The 20,913-nt window shown below is 47.4% G+C and overlaps 2 protein-coding genes across 3 annotated transcripts in view; one reads left to right on the forward strand and one right to left on the reverse strand.

The window, feature by feature from the left end:
* The window catches only part of LOC121914958, a 7,544-nt gene extending 6,372 nt beyond the window's left edge, over positions 1-1,172 (forward strand). Inside the window, exon 7 of the mRNA XM_042438785.1 lies at positions 407-1,172. Coding sequence (XP_042294719.1) covers positions 407-583 — 177 coding nt within the window. The 3' untranslated portion in view covers positions 584-1,172. The remainder of the gene's footprint in view (positions 1-406) is intronic.
* Positions 1,173-1,527: 355 nt separating this feature from the next.
* On the reverse strand, positions 1,528-20,748 carry VPS9D1 (VPS9 domain containing 1). Of its 2 annotated transcripts, none has more exons than XM_042438552.1 (15): positions 20,611-20,748; positions 18,536-18,611; positions 17,138-17,230; positions 15,241-15,400; positions 14,550-14,661; positions 13,548-13,610; positions 12,005-12,057; positions 11,387-11,474; positions 11,182-11,267; positions 10,216-10,730; positions 9,164-9,293; positions 8,084-8,292; positions 7,207-7,291; positions 5,665-5,769; positions 1,528-3,174 (listed from the first exon to the last, which is right to left on the reverse strand). In XM_042438552.1, the coding sequence occupies exons 1-15, from the start codon at positions 20,731-20,733 to the stop codon at positions 3,081-3,083; spliced, it is 1,992 nt and encodes a 663-aa protein (XP_042294486.1). In that variant the 5' UTR covers positions 20,734-20,748; the 3' UTR covers positions 1,528-3,080. The 2 variants fall into 2 exon arrangements, with proteins under 2 accessions (XP_042294486.1, XP_042294487.1); XM_042438553.1 differs by lacking the exon at positions 20,611-20,748 and adding an exon at positions 18,817-18,939.
* Between the last annotated feature and the right edge of the window lie 165 nt (positions 20,749-20,913).

Below are 20,913 nucleotides of genomic sequence, written 5' to 3' on the forward strand. Positions count from 1 at the left end.
TATATATATATATATATATATATATATATATATATATATATATATATATATATACACACACACACACACACACACACACACACACACACACACACACCCCAAAAAGCAGACCTTGATTTTGCCATTTTATAGAAGGAACACGATTTTACTGTGGCATTGCATTGAATGGGACTTGAGTATCCACAGATTTTGGTATCCACAAGTAATCCTGGAACCAAACTGCAGTGGATACCTAGGGCCCACTGTATGCGTAAATCACAAACAGGATTCCAGCCACAGTTAACAACAACAACAAGCCCTTGTCAGGAGTACACTCCAGATTTCCAGCCAAGGGATGCTTGGTGTGGCTGGGGACCTGCCCTTTCTCCCATGCCCCTATGCCAACTCACCTTCCTTGCTTCCACAGGTGAAGATCAACATGGGGGTGACCACTCCGGAGCGCCTGGGCCCAGGCTACGTGAGCCACTTGGAGGTGGGCAAAGCAGTGGCCTCCTTGGTGGAGAAGAGAGCCGTCTCCCACACGGTGCTGAGCGCCGTCTCTCCAGCCGACCTGAAGACCCTGGCGCTGGAGGGGAAGATCTGAGGATCCACCAGCTGTGACCCTTCCCTTCCATTGACCCCTCTTGTCCTGATCCTCTGTGGGCTCTCTCAAGCTAGGTAGGGAAAGGGGGCTTCATGTTGCCTTGAGGTAGGTTGCCAAGGGGTGGGCCGGGGGCATCTTACCTTAGTCAGATCCTTATGCTGGACTAGTGGAAGATGGATCCTTTCACGAGGCCACTAATGGGGCCATCTCTTTGCAGTATGGGTCAAACACAGGAATGCTAGATAAGGGCCCAGATCCTGGTGCAAGTTCACTTTCTCCTCTCTCCTTGTACGCTTACCCTTCTCATTTGGTGCTGCCTCCCACCATGGCCATTTAGTGGACAGAGGAAGACGGTCAAGCAGTGACCAGAGGTAAATCTAAAAGGGGTTCCCATACCTTTAGTGGCTGTACAGAAGAGGGGCTGTGCCCTTGGGAATGGCCTGTGGCCCATTTGGCTCAAAAAGAAGGGCCTTTCCAGATGCCAACAGCTTTGCATGTCCTTGCCATAACACGGTTCCTGCTTTGGGGCAATTGTCATAGTCTCCTGCAGCTTTTAATAAACATTTTCATATATTTAATAAACCTTAAATGCTATGTGGTGTGTTTTTCTATTCTTCCCATCTGCTCTCTCCAGTTGTTCATCCCATTATTGGAGTCAACCAGTCTGCGTGCGATTTTGTACTATACAGATCTTACTAGGATAGCTTACGTAGGATCATATTGGCCATTTTTTAGCCGCTGCATCACACTGTTAAGTGAGATAAAATTTGCTTCTGTCCAGCAAACAGACCCTGAATGTGAGGCCAACTGGGAAGGGGGTAAGAAAAGCAGAGAAGGGCATGTATGTCCTTCCAACAATCCCATCATCCCCCCCCCCAAAACAACTGCACCACTGCATCATTCCAACAATTGCATCATACCATTCAAAGAATGACAAAGTTGGCGAGCAGGCAAAAAACAAAGGTATTTATTACAGAAGGCCCGCAGGAGTGAAGCCGGAGAGCGGATGGAACCACAAGTATTTTAACAGGTCCCAAGGGTCAACAGATGGTCAGACACAAAGGAGCACATTTCAGGAGAAGGCAGTACCAAGTGCTAACTGCAGTAGCAGATCTGAATGGACGCTCTGTAAATTATTTCAGTGCTCATCGTCTTAACAGAAGCCTCCTCCAAGCTGGAAGGGAGGTCAGGACCCACTTGGTCCCAGGCAGGCTCCAGAGGCATCTCATACCTCATACTCCTTTTTAAAGCTGAGATTCAAATCAAATCCAGTTGGATCAAATCCAGCTCAACCGTGCCTCCAAGGCAGACCTGCCAGCTTTGTGCAAATCCAACTACAGACCTTCCTATCAATAATGCACAGCTTGGCTTCTCCTCTCTGGCTCCAATGGCAATTTTAATTTTCAGTAAACTATATAAATTCTGAGCATTCTCAATTCTCTCTCTCTCTCTCTCTCTCTCTCTCACACACACACACTTTTCCCTTCATTTCTAGGTCCCTTCATTCACCGTTAGCCTTTGGAGTTTGCTTCAATTGGGGTTTTTTTTTGCAAATGGGCTCTAAAACTTACAGTGAGGACACCAGGATGGAGTGGGGAGTGGACACACAGTCCACTGGTCAAGGCTCTTATTTCTTTATCCGGTGCAGAACATGTACACATGCGCACACTCAAATGTGTACACACTACAGTTCCCTCCCTTTCCTGACAGTCAAAACACCAGGTCCTGAGCCAAAGAGGGGACAATCCCACCCAGCAGCAAGAGCAGGAGACCCGTGTAGTGAAGCAGCAACGCAAGGGGAGAGGGCTCATGCAGAGGAGGAAAGGGGGCATGCCAGGAGACCCTGGGGTCAGCTGCCCCCCAAGTCCTATCCCTGAACTGCTCTCTGGTCAAGGCTCACTAAGAACAAGGTTGCAAGGGAAGGACAGTAACGGCTGCTTGTTTTCCAGTGGATGTGATGGCAGCAGTGGGGATCGTGCAAGAGGGAAGAGGCTACAGATCCCCCCCCTAAGTGAAGCGGGGAAGACGAAATGGCTCCAGCCCTTCCGCTTCTCTACCCCTTCTGCTTCATGCTCAGTGGTGCAGAAGTGACAGACGGCAAGGACTCAGCAGCAAAGACGGGTTTAGACGACGCACACCTTGGAGCCCAAACTGCAAAAACCAGCCTCACCCTGCTACGCTTAAGTTGGGGGCAGAGTGGGTAGACTTGCAAGGGGTTTTCTGGTTAACACAAGGGCTGCAAGGCAGTCCCCCCCTCCTTCCCCAAATATTGCACAAAGTCTAGGGATGGGAAGGAAGGAGGGAGAGATCAGTGGCTGTGTCAGCAAGTTTCAGTTCAAGATGCATGGGAGTGGCGGTGGCGAGGTTTACCCTACGGCAAACATCTGCCTCCATCTGTTGCATGGGAGCAGCGAGGCAGAAGGGAGACAGCGTGGAGGAGACGGGGAGCAATGGCAGTCCATTGGGCAACCTGAGCAGGGCGAGGGGAAGGTCTCGGCTACTTCTCCAGGACAGGACGGTGGAGGGATTCCACGTAGGAGATGGCGCTCTGTAGCGACGTCAAGCAATAGCCCTCCTCTCCTATCAGGTATCTGCAAAGAAAGGAGGGAAAGAGATAGAGACAAAGAAAAGAAATGGGGTGGGGGTGTCCCCTTTGGCATTGTCACCCCAAAGAGAGACAGTGGGCAGGCGACTCTTGAGAGGATGCTCTTGGATTGAAAAGCTCCAAGGCTGGCAGCTGCAACATCAGCATGGGACATCTCCATTCATTTACCATCTTCCTTCTCACACATGAGCCAAGAAGGTTAAAACAAGACACAACTAAATGGCAGACCATTACAAAAAGCTTTTAAAACACACCAACAGTTCTATTAGTGCACACACACACAAAACAGGCAAACAATGAAATATCAAGCCATTCATTTACGACAGTATGAAATCATTTCACACACTTGACAATAAGGAAGAAACATCCTTATTATTTACTGCCAGAGCCAGCGTGGTGCAGTGGTTTGGACATTAGACACTAGGCCTTCGTGAGACCAAGATTCAAATCCCTGCTCAGCTGTGGAAACTCACTAGCTGACCTTTGCTGGCAGCAAAGTCACAGGAAGGGAGTGTGCAAATAAGTGGAGTGATGGCTGAACTCAATGGCCTTTGTCTCCATCCTCTGCCTCTCAAGACAGAAGACAGGAGAAAGCAAAGACAATCAGATAAGAAACAGGAACAGCCAGAAAAGCTTTAACTCCCTTCAGGGGTGACACAATAGTGTCAAAGAAGACATGACTGAAAACAGAGCAGAATACTTCCTCTCTGATACTTCTCTTTTTGCAGCCTCCACTTTTTTATTCTATTCTTTCCTGGTTTTGTCTCATTATGCTTTTTCTCTCTAGCTTAAATACGTGACTCTTCCCTAATAATAATAATAATAATAATAATAATAATAATAATAATAATAGGGAATGTACAGTTCTCTTGTCCAAGAGCTCCAACCGGCTGCCACTCTGTTCAGAGGCACAATTTAAAGTGCTGGTTATAACCTATATGACCCACGGATTAGTTTTGCAAAATTGCTGTTTAAAACAGCAATCTTGCACAAAAAGCCATCTGGCTATATCTCTTTTGTGTAAGATTAATGTTTGCTAGGTTTAATAACACCTTGCATGAAAAACCACAATCCTGAACACAAAAAAATTACATACGGCTGTCTGAAAACGGTGCCTTTTAATGCAACCCTCCTCCACAATTCTTATACAAAAACGCTCCCCATCCATGTATTTCCACTCAGAATAATTTCCCTAAAGATGACCGGACATGTGAATACAAGGTGAAGACTGCACAGAATTCTCTCCACTGTGTTATTCTTCCCAAAAAGGCTTCTCAAGTGTGAGGAAACACTTTTTATCAGCCGGGAAACGAGTATCAATGAATACTCTTTCCTCCCTACTTGCAGCAAAGGAAACGCTGGTCCCTTCCAGAGCCTGAGCGCTGTCCCCACACAAGTGTCCTGTTGGATTACATCTTGCCCACATGCTGACCACGTCTTGCTTCGGCTCGGCAGTTAGCAGGCCGTGTATAAATGGAGCTGACAGCCCGAGACGGTAGTGATGGAAGCAGTGGGGCTCGCACCCCACGGACCAAGGCAGGCAGACAGAACTGGGAGGGTGGGCGGACGGGCGAGAGGCCCTCAACCGAAGGCCCCCAGCTGGATACCCAATGAAAGCAGGAAGGGATATAATGAACCCATCAAAGCTGAAGGCCAAGAAGTCAGCCTAACTGTTTGATCCTTCAATGACAGAGTCTCAAAATGTTCCTAATGCAGAAGCTGCAATGACTTCAATGTCGTCACAAAGCAGTCGGGCTAAATGGAAGCATCAGAGAGGACAGAAAAGCAGCTCCTTGTAGTTGTTGCTGCCTTTGTCAAAAATTTGCACCTAAAAACCTAAAACACCACAGATCCTCATCCTGCCTCTGCGGTGAGCTCTCCATATGATCTTGAGCATCTGCCCTCAAACCCTTAAAAGAAAAGGTCATCCACAGATGCATTTTGGAAGAAGCCTTCAAATTGACCCTACAAGGGTTCAAAATATCTTTGCTGAGTGATGCAAGGCTTACCTAACCTGGTTGTTTCATTTCATGTGAGCATATTGTTTGTTGTGAATAAAAAGTTTTCTGAAACATGTTGAACTTTCTTGCAGTCTAGGTACTTATCCATAGAGCCAGTGTGGCCTAGTAGTTTGGAGCTCTGGACTATGACTCTATAGAAACCAGGGTTCAAATCCTCGCTCAGCCATCAAAACCCACTGGGTGACCTTGGGCAACCTGCACTCTCTCAGCCTCAGAGGAAGGCAATGGTAGAAAACTCCAGGAATACCCCATGATAGGGTCAGTATACATCGGAAACAACTTGAAGGCATGTAACAAGAAGGCACTTGTCACTATACTTTCCCTGTTATTTCTGCCTCTAGGATCAATATTTTTGGTTAAAGAAGTAATGCCCAGGAAGAGATTGACTTTGTTAACTGAGGTCTACCTGTAGTTGTGCCTCCAGAGAGGCTGTGCAAGAAAGGCCCCGCACCTACCCTTCGTGGATGAATTCCTCCAAAGCAGCACACTCCGAGACCAGCTGGGGAAGGTTGCTCTTCAGGACCACGTAGGACAGGATGGGAAGGAGGTCGTCAGCACCGCTACAAGGAGCAGGAGCAGGAGGAAGGCATCACCATGGTTACCTCTTGAAAAAGCTACCTTTTTTGGATTACAGCTCCCAGAATCCCTAGACTGCAAGGCCAATGATATGGGGAAGGCAGCTGAAATTGCTCTGCCTTTCTTTCTGCAGGGAAAGTTCCCTTGCTTTTAGCTTGGCACTCCCCTTGGCATGGATCAAGAGTAAAAGGCGACATGGGCAAAGGCATGGGGTGGAAGTTAGCAAGAAGGAGAGGAGGGGAGACCTGAGCAAACCTGCCCCATTGCTCAAGAAAGTGCAAGGGAACCACTGCATGCTTATAAGGAATCCTCTTAGGCCATGCTCTCTCTGCTTGGCATTCCCAGAGGCAGGGCAGCCACTTGTTGCCCAGATGCTAAGCCCCTTCCCTCTCTCCTCATCCACCCCAAAACCCCTCAAAACCCAGCAGTCCAAGGCAGGGATTCTGATGCCAGGCAGACAGGAGGGAGGGAATGGCAAACCAAGATCTCCCGGCCTTGGCGTGCAGAAAGAGACTAAAAGAAACAGTCCAGAAGGGGAATGCCACTTGCTCAATCTCCTTCCGCACCCAAATCCCTCAGCCTCCCATGGGCAGGAGCTTTGCCTCTCCAAATTCAGGGCACTGCTGCCTTGCCTTGCCACAGGCCCCAGCCCTGCAGTGACATTCCTGTCTTGCCTCAACCAGCCTAATTCCTTTGACAGCCCCCCACTCCCTGCTGGCTGGCAGGGGCGCCATCTCCGCTCTCCTCTTCCTCCGCCAACCCTTTCTGCTACCGACCGGCTAAGTCTCTGTGACAGATCCCCAGCGCCTGAACAGGCAAGACCCTCAAAGAGTCAGACGCGGAGAGCCGGCACTCTGGCCCAGCCTGGCAGGGGGTCCCCTCGCTGTCACAAGGGATCCTGTCAAAGCCGGTACGCCTCCCCTCTTTTGCCAATTGTGTGTTTGTGCGCCGGAGGGCCTGGGGCCAGTAAGCATGATCCAATGGGTTCATGTGGGGCTTCTGTGGGTTTGCCTTCTGTCACACAAGGGAGAAGAGGTATTTAGGCTTGCTGTGGCAAGGTGCAGCCTACAGATGTGTTGAGGGTGGGAATTGGGGTGGGAATTGCCTCTCCCTTAGTTGACCACCCCTGTCCAAGCAGTTAGTCAGAATCTCCTTCCTTCTATATTTGAATTATCTATCTTCCTAATTTTCAAATTGATAAAGGTGGTTACTATACCTTAAGATATCTGAAGATGGCTACCACACCTCCTCTCAATCTTATCAAGGCTAAACATACCCAACTCCCGCAACCATTCCTCATGGGACCTGGGATAGAAATGTGGGGCAGAGCCCTCTCATAGCCCATGTACCAACCAGAGAGTGAGTCTCTCCCACCTTCATGTGGAGCCACCATTTGCCAGGCCTTGGGTCATGCTACTCACATGGCTGCGGCCGCTGGCTGGGACTTGCCCTCGCTACTCCCACAGTATTCCTCTGCACACTCGCAGATGATGCGCAAAGTCCGCACTGCAGGGCAGAAAAAGGAAGAAGAGGAGATGAGCAACATACACACACACAGAGGGAGCATGGATGCAGAAAAATAGGACCTAGGGCTGAATCCAGCTTCACTGTCTCCTGTAAATGGGGCCCCTGTGGGTTTTTTAAAATCGGGGCTGTGGAGTCAGATTCGGAAACAACTTTGGGTGGAGTCGGTAGAACAGAGTGGATACGGAGGGCTGACTATTAATTACAGTAGGTCTTTGATATCCGCTGGGGTTTGGTTCCAGGACGCCCCATGGATACTAAATTCCATGGATGCTCAAGTCTCATTAAATACAATGGCATAATTAAATGGTGCCTCTTATATAAAGTAACAAAGCCAAGGTTTGCTTTTTGGAATTTGTATTTTTAAAAATATTTTCAAGCTGTGGGCAGCTGAATCTGTGGATGTGGAGGGCCGGCTGTAACATACGTTTGCCATGGATGAAGAACCAAAGAGTAGAACAAGAGGTCTGATGTACTGATTCCACAGCCCTGCTTCCAATAGCCACAGCTCCTTTCCCATGACAGTTTCCGAGCTTTTCTGCATGCTCCCCCTCATGTAGAAGTTTCAAACCCCTCTCCTTATAGGCAATAAGACCTTTCAGCCAAATAATGCTCATACTTTGGCTCCCCTACTTTTGCCGTGGCCCACCAGAACTGGGATGTGGCCCTCCACCCCCCATGGCACAATGCTCTTGCTCCCAAGATTTGCTGCAAGATGGCTGGTAGCCCCACGTCCTTCTCACCCCAAGGCTCCCAACCTGCCCTCTGCCTCACCAATGCACTCCAGTTTCTTCTGGGGGCAGCTGCCAAGAGGAATGAGCATCAGCTCCTGGACGGCAGCGCTGTAGGGGTAGGACCCGGGGCGCTTGGCCGAGCTACCCTGGGCCAGGAGTTTGGAGGAGATGCCGAGGTCCGAAGGGGGGATGTTCCTGTGTAGCTCCATGCTCCTGGAAAGAGCTGCTTCCCGAGTTTTGTAGACGTTCCTAAATGCACCATGGGGCAGAAACAAAGAGAGTCAAGGAAGAGGGGAAAGACTGAAGAATTGGAAAAACGCAGCAGCAGGCATGGACATTTTCCTTCCCAGAGCTCCATGGGCCCAGCTGGAGCAGGGACATGTTCGTTACATAGATAATGCCTTTATGAGGAGATCCAGGGCCAGATTATCCTCCTGCAGAGTTGTCAAGACAGGATTATCCAAACCCCTAAGATTTGGGGGCGAAAATCTGAGACTTAGAGAGAATCCGTTGTGATGGCACAGGAAGAAAGGTGGCTAGGCTACATTAAGCATCCACCAGGTTTCCACAGAATAAGCCATCAAAGTTTTAAAAAGACTAGGTCTAACAAATGAGGAAAACAGATACAGGGCGAGTCTCCTTTATCCGAAATGCTTGTGATCAAAAGTAGTTTTGGATTATGGATTTTTTCAGATTTTGGAATATTTCTATACACATAATGCGCTATCTTGGAGATGGGAGCCAAGCCTAAACATGAAACTGATTTATGTTTCATATGTACCTAATATCCACAGCCTGAAGGTAATTTTATACACAATATTTCCAAGAACTTTTTGTGCACAAAACAAAGGCCCTCAGAAAGCAAAGGTATCACTAACTCAACCACCCATGATTTTGGTGCATTTCAGATTTTGGAATAAGGGAGACTCAGAGCTGATATTCTTCTCCCTCGCCCCAAGGAGCAGAGAAGAGGGCCCAAGCCCTGAGACTGGTGAAGATCCTAGTCCCCTGAGCAGCATTTTTCTTGAAAAGAAGCCACCCTTTGTAACCCTGTAACATCTTGAAGAGCCCTGGAATTAGGCAACCCGGACTTTGGCTGTCCAGGACAAGACACACTCACCTGTACACGGCCACAAGCGGAGCCCAAAGCGGTGCAAAGAAAGCTTCTTCTAGGCGCGCCACGCACTGGTCCTTCGCAGCTGCTGTGTTGAGGCCTTCAAAAGCCAGCAGCGTTAGGGACAGCAGCCTGTCTGGGGGAGACAAAGGATTGAAGGCTTGAGAGAGACGCCAAGAGCGGTTGGCATCCTGGGCCTCTTCCACGAACCCAGTTTGGGGGAAGGAAGGAAAGGTAAGGAAATCAACATTTGGGTCAAACTTTAGTCAAAACTTCAACCATGGGATGGTTCACTGGCAGGTCTGCTTTAGGTGAGGATTCTGGCATTGTCAGTGTTAAGACCAGATGACCTCTAGGGATATTTTCCAGCTCTTACATCCTAGGAAATAAAGTAGTTTCTTGGGTCTTTTTCACACAATACAATTCTAGCCCTTTGATTCCACTTTAACTGCCACAGTCCCATCCTGCGGAGTCCTGGGATTTGCAGTTTAGGAAGTGTTTAGAATTCTCAAATAGTGCCTCCCCAAACTACATATCCCAGGATTCCACAGGATGCAGCCATGGCAGTTAAAGTGATATCAAAGTGCTGCAATTGTGTTGTGTGAAAGAGACCTTTGTTGGTACACAGCCATTTTTCCCTACACCTTCCTTCCACAGGTGAGGAAGGAATCGGGGACTAAATGGAAGATGCCCAGTGGAGTGGAGGTCCTGGCAGGCTTCTTATCTAGCAAATACTTTGCAAGAAGGCTTTGCAAGAAAAATGAAAAAGAGCTTGCATAAACACTGTACAGAAAAACAGAAAGATGGAGATGCAGGGCTGCCCTCTGGTGTCCAGAAGACAGGAGACTTTGCCTTGCTCTCCACAGATGCTATGGGAGACAACTTTCATCATCCCCAGTCTGCATTGCTGACTGATGGGAGTTATAAACCAGCACATCCAAAGGGCAACAGGTTGTGTGTTTGGTATGTTTATACCCCAACCTTTCCCCCATATTGGGAATCAAGGTGGCTAATACTTTACAACCAGTGCCATAAAGCTAAAAGCGTGCGACCCTCACCAATAGAATTGTGAATGTCCTTCACGGCGGCCTTGAGGTGGTCCTGCTGGGAGGCCTTCTTCCCGGTGGGAGACTCTCGCAAGGGGCGGACAGGCCACCTCTCAGAAGCAGACAAGAACTGCTCCAGGTCCTCAAAGGAGCTCTCCCGGTCAGGCAGGGTACGGGCAGCCTCTTCTTCCGGGAGACCCAACCTCAAAGGGCCACTCTGTTCTGGTCCGCTCAAGGTCTGGTCCTCGATGAAAGGAGTGCTGGAAAGGCTGTGGCGGAGGTTGAGCTTGTTGTTCTCCTGGACGGAGAACATGGAGTGAAGGCTTTGGGAGGACCGCAACCTCCGTCCCTCGGAGGCTGGGGAGAGGAAAGCCTCCCTGTCCAGTGAAGAGGAGAGCGAGAGGCCACGAGTGACCTTCCTGGACACCCGGAAGTCGGCTGCGCTCTGGCTCACCAGCGGGTAGACCCGGCTGTAGACCGAACACTGGAGTTTCTTCAGCAGCTGGCAGATGGGGTGCTCAGGAAAGCTGGAAGGAGAGGAGGAAGGGAGAGGAAAAGAGGACAAGCTGGTGAACCATGGTGTGGAAGAATTCCCTCTTCCCTTTAGTACAAGAGTGGGGAACCTCAGGTCTTTGAGAGGAAGGCAGCCCTCTGGTGATTCCAGTACCCACAGTCTGGTGGAGGGCTAGACTTGCCCCTCTCCTCCCAAAAAGAGGGAGGAAAATGTAAACTGGAAGTGGCTGGGGATTCTGAAGGTTGTAATTCAAGAAACTCTGCCAAGGTCAGGTGAGGAGATCTCCAGCTCCCAGGTCTAGGTGGCTCCTTGCTCTCTTTCAACAGGTCCAGCAGAAGGTGTTGCTGAGCGGGAGCACATCTCCTCCCTTCCCCTCAGCCTGCTCCTGGTCCCAACCCTGCATCCTTGTTCTGCTTCAGAATGCAAATCACAAGACTGTGAGGTGCCAGCCACCTGTGCCTTACCTGAGGAGGTGGGAGATGAGTTTGGGCACCAGGGAGAGGTCGTTGGGGCTCTTCTTCAGCTGCATTTTCCAGGATCTCGGCCAGTCCTGTGGGGAAAAGGGCAAGAGGAAAGGGCCAGCATCACTGGGAAGAACAATCCTGGTGCAAGAACTCTGCCGCACGTTCTTGGGGTATCCAAACCCCCACACCCAAGTCCTTCACTTACATGATCCTGCTCATACTCCAAGATGGCTGCATAGATAGCTCTCTGTTCCTGCTCTTCTGGAGTCAGCACTGCGTTGCTGGAGAACCTCCTGAGTGATGAAACAACACACAGAAACACACAGAGATTAGGGAAGGTGCAGGCAGCCAGCAGTTTCTGAGGACTTGCACATGGGGCCGGGGGCTAGTCTGAAATCTAAACAAACTAATCAAGGTATTGAACATATCTTGCAGGTGATAAACCTTTGTCTTTTAAACTACAGACTAGGATCCAAAGCGGATTCACTATCCTTCCCCCAACCCGCCATAGAAGCCACTGACTGCAGTGTGCCTTATGCTTCCTTCTTCTGCCTTGCTGAGTGTTTGTGTGGGAAGGAGGTTACTAAACCTAGTTTTTAGTTTGATCTTTAAGAAAGCCATCCATGGGACTGAAGCTTAGCATTAAAATATTTTGGATGAAAACCTGGAGCAAAATCTAACACTTGGGGACATGAAAGTCCCCAGCTAGGGCTAGTGGGCTAACCCTTCCTCTCCCCCGAGCCATGGGGCCTGTAGGGTCAGGAGACCAAGGGGTGCAAATGAACCCAAACCCACAACTCCTGCCAAGGCAGAGCTTACTTGCCTGTTGGCAGCTTCTTGCAGCCGCAGACGGCGTTCCTCCATCTTCCGCTGGAGCTGGGGCGCAGCTGAGTTAAGGTCCTGACGGCCACCATACTGCCCCCCATCTCCGCACGCGGCCCAACCAAGAGGCCACAGCCACAGAAGTGATCAGGATGTCAGGCTCTTTCGGCAACAAGGTGTCACAGGCTCCAGGTAAACACAGAGGCATCCGGGGCAAACTCCAACGGCTCAGGTCAGCTGAGGGGGGGAGGGAGCCACAATTTTGTGTGTTGTGTGTGGTGGGGGGGAGGTTTGGAGGGCCAGCCCAGTCTCCAGCCAACTTCGTGGTGTCCAACTTCATGGACACCCAAACAAGTAGTGACTGAGATACAGGTGAGTTACTCCAGGCCAGAAAATAAGACAAATCTCCTTTCAACTGCAGATGGCTGCCGTAACACCTCTGGCAACAACTGGCTGCTAAGGAAGGGACTTTTAACAGTATTGGTACTTACACTTCCTCCTGGATGCATTTCAATGTGCGTTTTTCCTTGTTTCACAAAATGCTTGGAATCCAGTTGTCTCTTTATATCTGAATTTATCAGTCTTTAATTGCACTTGGTGCATTTTTGTTGTGAGCCACTCCAAATCTTTCCATTTTGGAGGGGAAAGTGGAATCATGAAGCTAATGCATGAATAAGATAATTAAAAACAACAAAGAGTGCTTTTGCTAACTGCTCTTCCAAAGTCCATCTGGAATCCTCAGTGCACCTTTGGGTCAGAGAGAGTTTTTTTCCTTTGACAGGTGAAACCATGCAAGTGCCTTCTCCAGCCTTCCCTTCCTTTCACAATCTACTTTCTCTCTGTGCAGAAAGTCTCCTTGGGAGGCCTTCTGGTCTGTCAACATTCTTCCCACATCTTGAGAGCCTCAGAAGATGCATGGACACATATATTGTCATCCTGGTTAGACCAGACGTCTTGCAGGCAAAGCATTTCCCTGCAGCTCCATGCTCCTAGATACAGCCCTGGGATACTAAGACTGAAGGGAGAACTTTGGCAGCAAAGCTGTGGCTCCTTGGAAGGCTCCAAAGGACCAGACCAGTTGATGCTTCTCACCTTTGTGATGCTTTCAAACAGGAGAACGAAGGAAAGGATTGATTTTATTATCTTTCTGTCTCTTGGAGCAGAGATGGAGGGGTTGGGGGAAAGCTGCTTTTTGAACTCCAATACCATTTAATTTTCAAAGAGAGGTCTGGAGTGTTTAAACTGGTTTTTAGTTATCACTTTAATGTTTTTAAAGGTTTTTTTTTCCTAATGTGCATAATCTTGGGTCAAGACGTGATAAATAAATGCCTTTATTAAATAATAAATAGATGTATTAGTTACATGAATATTCTGCCTAGTCTTCCATGAGCTCAGGATGGCCAACATGCCTTTCCTCCTTTTATCCTCATAACAACCCTGTGAAGCAGGCCAACAAAACCGAGAGACTGAGGAAGTGTGTGTGTGACTGGACCATGGGCATCTTTTCTGCACCATGCCACACCACAAGAATCAGAAAAGGATACTGTCTCTTCCCTTGCTTTGGCAATGACCAAGTTCTCCATCATTTGGCGCTGCAGGGAAAGGGTCTGTGGGAGAGAGGCCAGCCTTTAGGCAACTGCTCAAAATCCACTACGGTTTAACTCAGGTTTTAAAGGAGGGTCCCAAGGTGTCAAATCTTAACCCAATATGAGTCCAGCAATCAGAGAGTGCTTTTAAAGCTAGCCAGAATCCCTGAAATGGATGCACTGCCCCACTGCTGTGAGAAATACAAGCCAATGCTTAACATAAACAGAGAAGATGCACACCTCTGGCCTCGGCTTCTCTTCAAAGTTGTAACAGATAATAATAATAATAATAATAATAATAATAATAATAATAATAATAATAATATTTCTATCTATCCCGCTCCTCTGAACAATCGAAGCGGCTTACATTAAAATAGACCAATAAAATACAATATCAATACAATATTATAACATTCTAACCCTACCCCTCCCTAATCCTCCCATCAGTAATAATAAAATACAATTAAATTATCAGTTATTAAAATGACCAAATAATTAAATAATTAACAATAACCAATCAGCCACGGATTGTTAGGGTATTGATCTTACTATAGGAAACAAACTGAATGGGTGATTCAGGAGTTTGCCCAGAAAAGAAGCTACACAATGCCACATGTGCCCCATGTTTTAGGGCTAGAAAGGGATGGCCCTGGAGGTTCCTATTCAGACTTGAAAGAGTTACTTTTCTCGATATACAGCCCCCCAAATCACCCACCCAGGCATACTGCTGGGGATTATGGGAGCTGCAGTAACACTCTCAAGGCATCCCCCTTTAAATGAATATTCTTTCCCAAAGAAACACATGGATTGGGGCACTCTGGGCATTATGCTTCCAAAAGTGATGCTGGGTATTCTCAGATCTGCTGCATACTATATAAGTAAGGTGCCCAGTCCCTGCATCCCACCCACCCTGCCCTTCCACCATGGAAAGCCCACTTTTCCCAGCCAAACCCCACTTGCCAGGGATGTCTTCTGCATGGCCTGGCTAGGGTTGAGCCTGGCCAGGCGGGCCTCATAGGTTGCCCTCAGCTTCTGGTTCTGCAGCGACGCTTCTTCCAGCGGGGTGAGCTCCCTGTACAAGAAGGAAATGTATTTTGTACAGGGGCTGCACCCCACCTCATCCCTCACACACTGGCATCATGGCACAAATCAGTGTCAGCAGCAACGGCAGCTAGGAATCTCATGTCACCAGGGCTGGGAATCTAGTCTGAACTTTAGTCTAAACTGTAAAAAGCGATCCAAAGTTCAGCACCTTGGATACCTTCTCATTTGGGGTGACCAACTGCATGGGGCACAGAGGCCCATTTCCCAGCCTCTGAACACCCCAGCCCTGCAATGGCTGCATCCTCCCGTAATCTGCCCTCATATCTATGCCTTCACCCTAGCCTTTCCCAAAGTGATGCTTTGGGGGGTTTTCGGTGTGGGCCTGGAGGTGTTTATCCACATTTGGTGAAGGTGAGGTGGGGGGAGCTCTGCAAAGTTTTTTGGAGAGAAAAAAAAAGCTAGAAAATTGGGCCAGTGATTTCTTTTCAAGGGGAGACTGGGGTCGTTAGGAGCCTGCTTTTTTTTGGGGGGGGGGAGCCTATATGGGCTATGATACAAAGCCCCAGAGCAGACTGACTGCCCCCCACCCAAAGAATACACTACTCACTTCTTGGCACTCTGAACTTCAGTGATTTGCAGCTTTTGAAACATCTCAGGAGGAAGGAAAGGCGACAGCTTCCCACCTTCATCTGAGAAGACCCTGCGATGTCGGGAGACTGGAGCAGGCCCCAAAATTCTCTCTGCAGCCAGTTTTGTCTTTGCTTTCCCTGGAGAGGAGAAGGGAGAGAGAAGAGAGAAAGAGATGCAGTGAGGTCATCCAAACTGCACAGTTGTAACACTTTAACTGCCCCGGCTTCATCTAACAGAGCTTCTTTGGTATGGTACGTCTCTGCAAGAGTATAGCTCTCTAACAATGAATTCTGAAATACTTATCAAAAACTGCAGCTCTTATAATCCCCAGCAGCTCCCCAGAATCCCCTGACAAAACCCCAGGATTCCATAGAATGCATATATGGCTGTTTAAAAGAGAATCAATGTGCTATAAATTGTGCAGTGTGGATAAACCAGGAGTATAGCTATGAAGCCTATATTCATATTTATAGTTCATACATATTTTTATATTTAAATTGCATAAAATCTATGGTTTTACAGAGCTGTTGAAGAAGGCCTTACAAGTACTTGTTATTTACTGTCAAGTGGACTTTGACTTATGGCAACTCTATGAATGAGAGAACTCCAAGGTCTTAGAAACTCCATGCAGCAGCTGTGGCTTTCTTGATGGAATCAATACACAGGTAATGTGGTCTCCCTCTTTTCTAAGCATTATGAAGAGCATACACAGGCCAAAACACATTGTGCTTCTGGGCTAACAAAACCATCTTCTGAGCATCTTGAGCAGTGTCCCTACTGTGGCTCCCTAGTTCCTGCACCAAGCAAAATGGAGTCCCCTTTGTCCCTGTATGGAGCTGGCTGCAGGGTCAGGACGGTCTGCAGTGCCCCTGGATTTGTCCCCAAAGGTGTTTGCAGGGCAAGCCGACCTTCCTAACAAAGAACAGGGTTATAAAAGAATCGTGGCAAGGAGCCAGCTCCCTTCCTGGACAATGTTTGTCAGTGGTCAAAGAGTAACAGGTCATCTGACAATGTCTGTCTGCCTAGTCAAGGGAACTGGCTTGCCCAAACTCATGATCCAGAGGAGGCGGATGCATATAAAGCATGGCCTGGAATGACAAGACTCCACAGGGTTACAGGACTCATTTTTCAGACGAGAAGAAAATTAGACCCAATCTATACAGTTGATCCTCCACATTTGCAAGTTAAGCATTTGTGGATTTGATTATTTGCCCCTGCCACCAAAAAACTAGGTGCTCTCCAGGTATCTGTAGATCCTGCAGCACGATTCTATGGTCAGCTTCTAGCAGACATTAATCACAGAGTTGCACAGGAGGACCTACAGATGCCTAGAAAAGTGTTCTCTTGGGTTAAAAATAAAGGCAGGCTTATATTCCAATTTCTCTACTTTTGAAGAAAGGGTCATAACCCTCACTAAATGTGTAGGCCAACTATATTATATTTTAATATATTAATAAAACAACTGTCATTGTCCATCTTGAGATGTCTCTCCTGTCTCTTCTGTGGATTCCTTTAGATTCAATTCCAAGATATGGAAGGAGGCATGATATGGACCCTTGCTGTATAGCATTTACATCCGAAATGTTTTGAAAAGTCTCCCAGAAAATGCTCTCTTTGAGGTTCTGAAAGTTTTAGTCTCCAAAAATAACTTTCCCAAGGTTGCCATGGCCACTGTGAAGAATGCTCCTACCTTTCTATTGCCCTTAGTATTGGGGCATATGTACTTATATAGGAACGTGAGTGTGCATAACTGAACCCTGCCTCATTTCTGGGGTTTGACAGACAGCAGAGTAGCTAGGAATGAACTGTACCCCACCTGGCCATCCTCCCTGTTCCCAGGACAGAAGAGCACCTAACAAACAAGGGATGCTCACCAATTTTGGTGATGCTGCTCTTGGCTCTTTCCAGGCATTGCTCAGCCACCTTCAGCATCTTAGGAGTGTCTGGCATCACGTCACTTCCATCCACTAGAGGAGAAGGGGAAAGAGAGAGTAGTATCTCCGTCCAAGTGCAAGCTGAAGCCAAACCTACTGGCCTTGATGGGGAAACCTACAGGCCTGGAGGTAAAGATTAGTTTTGGACCATGTCTCCCATAATCTCCCGTATAACAGAGTTTTTCCAAGGGCAAAAGTAAAACCATTCTCTGCTCCAGGTCCCTTTTCCAAATACTGTTCAGCAGAGATGCACAGAAACTGCTGCCCCAGGGAACGCCTTTTCAGCTAATGGCAACTGAACAAGGGCTCTTCTCAGAGAACACAGGAACTCGGGATCTATTACAGTTGTGAAATCCTACCAGTTTTGTCTGAGCCAGGCTGCCTCCGGCAAAAGGAGGAGAAACTGCCACCAAGAAGGAAAGAAACTCATCTGGGTAGGGAAAGCAAGCCAAAGGCCCACGTCTCTTCTTGGGTCTCAATGGCACCCCGGGAAGGGGGAGAATCATGTGTCCCAGCCCCCAAATTTCTCCCAGTAAAAACCTACTTTTGCCGCAGCTCCAAAATGTAATAATAATAATAATAGTAATAATAATAATTTATTTTAGCCTGCCTTTTCCAGTGGATCAAGGCAGGTCACAGCATAAACAGTAACAATAAAATACATATAAACATAAAACCCTAAAATTACAGTCCCCTATCCCTCCTATCCTCCCAATCTTAAAACAGAATTAAACAGTCAGCCAATATAAAATCAGATTAAGAATTAAATACAATAACAAGACCATGAAACTAGAGGCGGGGTGATTTTCTTGGGGGATTATTATTATTATTATTATGATTAGAAAGTGGGCTTAGAGACACTTCTGCTTTTGTTTTTCTCCTGTGGGAGGGCTGCTATGCTCTCTGGGGAATCCCATTGCCCAAAGAAACCCTGACCGTGATGATTAAGGAGAGTATAGTTTTGTGGGGGTTTTGGGGGCTATGTGGCCACGTTCTAGAAGTTCATTCCTGATTTTTGCCAGCATCTGTGGCCGGTATCTTCAGAGAATTAACTTATATCAATACCCTCAATGCCCCACTTTCCCCCCTAAGGCTGAAACTAAGGAGGCTTACAAATTCAAATGCCAAAAAGTCAACGTTGACAGTGAGTTGAACACAAGAAGGGTCTCTCCTGCTTTACACAGCATCTTCTGGTCCTGAGCGGAGCAATAAAAAAACACTACATATATGTTTTCTTCATCCCACATAGCAGGGCATTTTGTGCAGGTCCTGAAGGTTTAACAGCCACAGGGCCATAGGGCCAGTTTAGCTGGTTGCCAAAGGAGGACCACAACTTACCTTTGGCGGCCATGGCTTCGTCCAAAAGGGCCTGGGAAATGTAGTTGATGCTCTTGAGGTATTCCACATAGGCTTCCTGCCAACCAGAAAGAGACCAAAGAAAAAACCCACTCAGACAAGTCTTACCAAGTCTGGAGAAGAGACAGTCAAGAGGTGATATGATAGCCCTGCTTAAGTATATGAAGGAGTGTCATGTTGAGCATGGAGCAAGCTTGTTTTCTGCTGCTCCAGAGAATAGGATTCAGAACAATGGATGCAAGCTACAGGAAAAGAGATTTCACCTAAATATTAGGAGGGACGTCACGATGGTGAGATCTAGATGGTGGAACTCTCTCCCTCAGAAAGTGATGAAGTCTCCTTCTTTGGAGATCATTAAACAGGGGCTGGATGGCCATCTGTCAATGGGGATGCTTTGATGGAGAGTTCCTGTATGGCAGAAGAAGGGGGTTGGACTGGATCAGGGCCCTTCTTGGGGTCTCTTCTAACTCTAGGGTTCTATGAATACTGGGGAAGGGTATCTATAAAACAGCAGCAAGAACACGCTTGACATCCTTTAAGGCCAATAGCTTTACTTGGCATGAACACTTTCATGGAGAACAGCTCACTAATTCTGCATCAGATGAAGAGGGATGCAACCCAAATATATATGACTGAAACATTAGGAAGAAGCTGTTTGCCAGTGGAAGACATTGCTCCATCGGAGAGTGGTGGAGTCTCCTTCTTTGGAGGTCTTTGAACAGAGGCTGGATGGCCATCTGTCAATGGGGATGCTTTGATGGAGAGTTCCTGCATGGCAGAAGAAGGGGGTTGGACTGGATCAGGGCCCTTCTTGGGGTCTCTTCACCAACTCTATGACTCCATGAAGCCCCTGAAGAAACTTGCCAAGAAAACCCCTTGATAGGTTCATCTTAGGGTCAAGCCATAAGTCAAAATGGCTTGGGGACACAACAACAACAACAACAACAACAACAACAACAACAACAAGTCCAATGGATTCAGGGCCAGGAGGGAAATTTCATTGGATTGAGGGAGCCATCGTTCTCATTTTGGGGAGCCTTTCCTTCACTTTGCACCCCTTGGACCAAGTACACCTTGGATGAAGACCAAAGTGTGGCTGACCCCCTTTTTGCCTAGAAAAAGAGGGTCTCCAAATCTATTTGTAGGATGCAAATGAGTAAGAAAATACAGAACTGTTACATGCATCGGCTGTATGACTTGTAGGGCTAGTAAACAGGTTGATATGGCTACAAAAAGGCTTACGGATAGAGATGTTCCCGTTTGGGGCAATGTTTACAACGGCCTGGTACTAAAAACTGTGTGAGAAGGGAAACATAACCATGATGTAAATGGAGTGAATTTAATCAATATTCCAAAGAACAAGGTCTGAAGGAAGATCAGGAAGCCTTTTATGTTTAATTATACTTTTAATTATCAGACAATGGTTAAAAACAATTATTAAAACAGGGAAAATAATAAAATTGGTTTCTTTAAATAATAATAATAATAATAACTGATAAATTAATAGTATTATTATACCTTTGTGGAATTATGCATAGTATGTGACGAAAGGAAGGCAATAATAATAATAATAATAATAAATAAATAAATGAAGATATTAATAATTTTGTGTGTGTGGATTTTTAAAAAATTACTGGTTTAGTTAATATTAAATGGCTTGATATGAATAAGATTTAGATAGAGGTAGTAAAGACTGGACAAGTAACGCAATTTACTACTTCTTGTATGTGGGATGTTATGTAAAAGGCATTTTTAAATATCATCGTACGCAGGTTATAATGTTATTTTAGAAATAAAATGTTTAATAAAATAAAATGAATAATTAATTAATAATAAAATAAATTATTATTATTACTATTAATGATTTTTTAAAACACCCCCCAGGAAAAATTTTGGAGACCCCCTTTGGACCCAGAGATGGGAAAAAACCCCCTTCATGGAGGACAGGGAGAGGCTTGGGGGGCCAAGGGGGTCCTCTGACACGGGAGCTGACACGGGAGTTGCATTCACACGTTCACAGACACAAACTGAGCCCCCCGACCCTTCCTCTTCCTCACCCGAGGCCTGTCCCCGGCGTCCAGCTCCAGGGCCCCCTTGGCCAGCTTCATGGCCCCCTGGAGCGGCTTCACGGAGGGCTCCAGCGCCGAGGAGGCCGAGCAAGAAGGGCTAGCCGACGCCATGGCTGCGCCGGAACCTTCTCGCTCCGCTGCGGTTTCCGGACGGAACGTATACGGCGACTCACGAAAAGCCCGGACCAATAGGAGCGACGAACACCGGGCAAGTGAAGCCGAAGGGATGGCAGGGCCTCTCTTCCTCCCTGCGTTCTGATTGGCTGCCACTACCGCCTCTTCCTCCTCCTG

Source organism: Sceloporus undulatus, chromosome 8 (assembly GCF_019175285.1).
Source record: "Sceloporus undulatus isolate JIND9_A2432 ecotype Alabama chromosome 8, SceUnd_v1.1, whole genome shotgun sequence".
In the NCBI taxonomy this organism is placed as follows: domain Eukaryota; kingdom Metazoa; phylum Chordata; class Lepidosauria; order Squamata; family Phrynosomatidae; genus Sceloporus; species Sceloporus undulatus.

Bases quoted from the DNA above. Each gene is read 5' to 3' on its own strand.
- VPS9D1 (XM_042438552.1), bottom strand. From the start codon at position 20,733: ATGGCGTCGGCTAGCCCTTCTTGCTCGGCCTCCTCGGCGCTGGAGCCC. The intron at 11,268-11,386 runs GTAAGTGAAGGA...TTTTCCCCACAG, and splicing joins TGGAGTATGAGCAGGATCAT to GACTGGCCGAGATCCTGGAA. The intron at 10,731-11,181 runs GTAAGGCACAGG...CTCTCCTTCCAG, and splicing joins CTCATCTCCCACCTCCTCAG to CTTTCCTGAGCACCCCATCT.